Source organism: Silene latifolia, chromosome 3 (genome assembly GCF_048544455.1).
Source record: "Silene latifolia isolate original U9 population chromosome 3, ASM4854445v1, whole genome shotgun sequence".
Classification (NCBI taxonomy): Eukaryota; Viridiplantae; Streptophyta; class Magnoliopsida; order Caryophyllales; family Caryophyllaceae; genus Silene; species Silene latifolia.
Window position 1 is genome coordinate 124,982,607 of NC_133528.1, and position 1,342 is coordinate 124,983,948.

At 40.1% G+C, this 1,342-nt stretch overlaps 1 protein-coding gene across 1 annotated transcript; it reads left to right on the forward strand.

Moving 5' to 3' along the window:
- Positions 1-241: 241 nt before the first annotated feature.
- Positions 242-1,039, forward strand: LOC141649630 (protein FAR1-RELATED SEQUENCE 9-like). The gene has a single exon (XM_074458315.1). The coding sequence runs from the start codon at positions 242-244 to the stop codon at positions 1,037-1,039; it is 798 nt and encodes a 265-aa protein (XP_074314416.1).
- Positions 1,040-1,342: the final 303 nt, after the last annotated feature.

Sequence of the window (1,342 nt, forward strand, 5' to 3'; positions counted from 1 at the left end):
TTATATATTAATTCGCATTATTAACAAAATCCGACAAAACATCACCCGCAAACCGGGCTACTCGATTGAGTAACTGACGTACTCGATCGAGTGCCGCCTACTCGATCGAGTACCCAACAGGTCAGAAACTATTTTAAATCGCACAACACCCTTACTCGACAGAGTAAGGCCCACTCGATAGAGTACCCAGAGACTCATAAAACCGTAGTATTACACCCAGCTTTTTTTTCGTGATGTTCCTATGGGTTGTTTATTAAGAACAACTCAACGTTCTGAGAGTCAGAATAATTTTTTCAAGCGTTTTGAAAATGCACATGGTACACTTGTTGAATTCTTGATGCGGTTTCAAAGCGCCATTGATGTACAGCACCATACTAAAAAACAACTTGATAGAGACGATGATTGTACTCTTCCACAATTATCAACTTCTCTTAAGTTGGAAGCTCATGCTTCCAAGGTTTATATAAATTCTGCTTTCGCAGATTTTCAAGTAGAAGCTTTTGCTTCTATTTGTTCCCTTAGTGTTGGTTGCTTCACACCACCTGCCAACGGTATAGGGTTAATTGGCATAGCTGATGCCAGAACGCAGAAGACCTACCAAGTCGTCTACAATTCTACAACCAATGATGCTGAATGTTCTTGCAAGTTGTTCAACATGAAGGGTATTATTTGTAGACACATTATCTGGGTTTACTCTGGAAAACAAGTACACACTTTGCCCGATAAGTACATTCTTATGCGGTGGACCAAAAATGCACACAAGATCCCTCTTTATGGTCCACATGGTGAGTTAATTGAGGATTTTGAAGCCACTGATTTAAGAAAGATGGAAATGTGCAAGTTATGGTCAGAGTTTTACGCGACCATCAGTGTGCTCAAGAATGTGCCTATGGATGACATCACTGATCTTGTTGGCACACTTAAACAATTTAGGCTAAAACTCAATCCGCAATCAGAGTCAATGACCAAAGAGCAGGGGTTGGAGATGCTTCTAGGATGCAGTTCCCCAACTGAGGTGAGGATTCTACCACCTCGTTAGGCAAAGAACAAGGGTAGCGGGAAGAGAATGATCTCCAAAAAGCAACAATGCATAGCTAAAGCGGAGAAGCCTAAAAGGCTTTGCCGTAATTGCAAACAAATGGCTCACCATGATAAGCGTAACTGTCCTAATGCTTTTGTACCTGATGCCGACAATAAGGTATGTTCACCATGAAAAGTCTATGTATGAAACTTTTATATATGCTCTATGGTCACGAGTCAGAAACAATATCGCACGTTATTTTAAATAATATCACATCTTATACTAAACAGTATCACTATTTGAGGATAACAGAATGTGATA

Coding starts and splice junctions, on each gene's coding strand:
- LOC141649630 (XM_074458315.1), top strand. CDS start 242: ATGGGTTGTTTATTAAGAACAACTCAACGTTCTGAGAGTCAGAATAAT.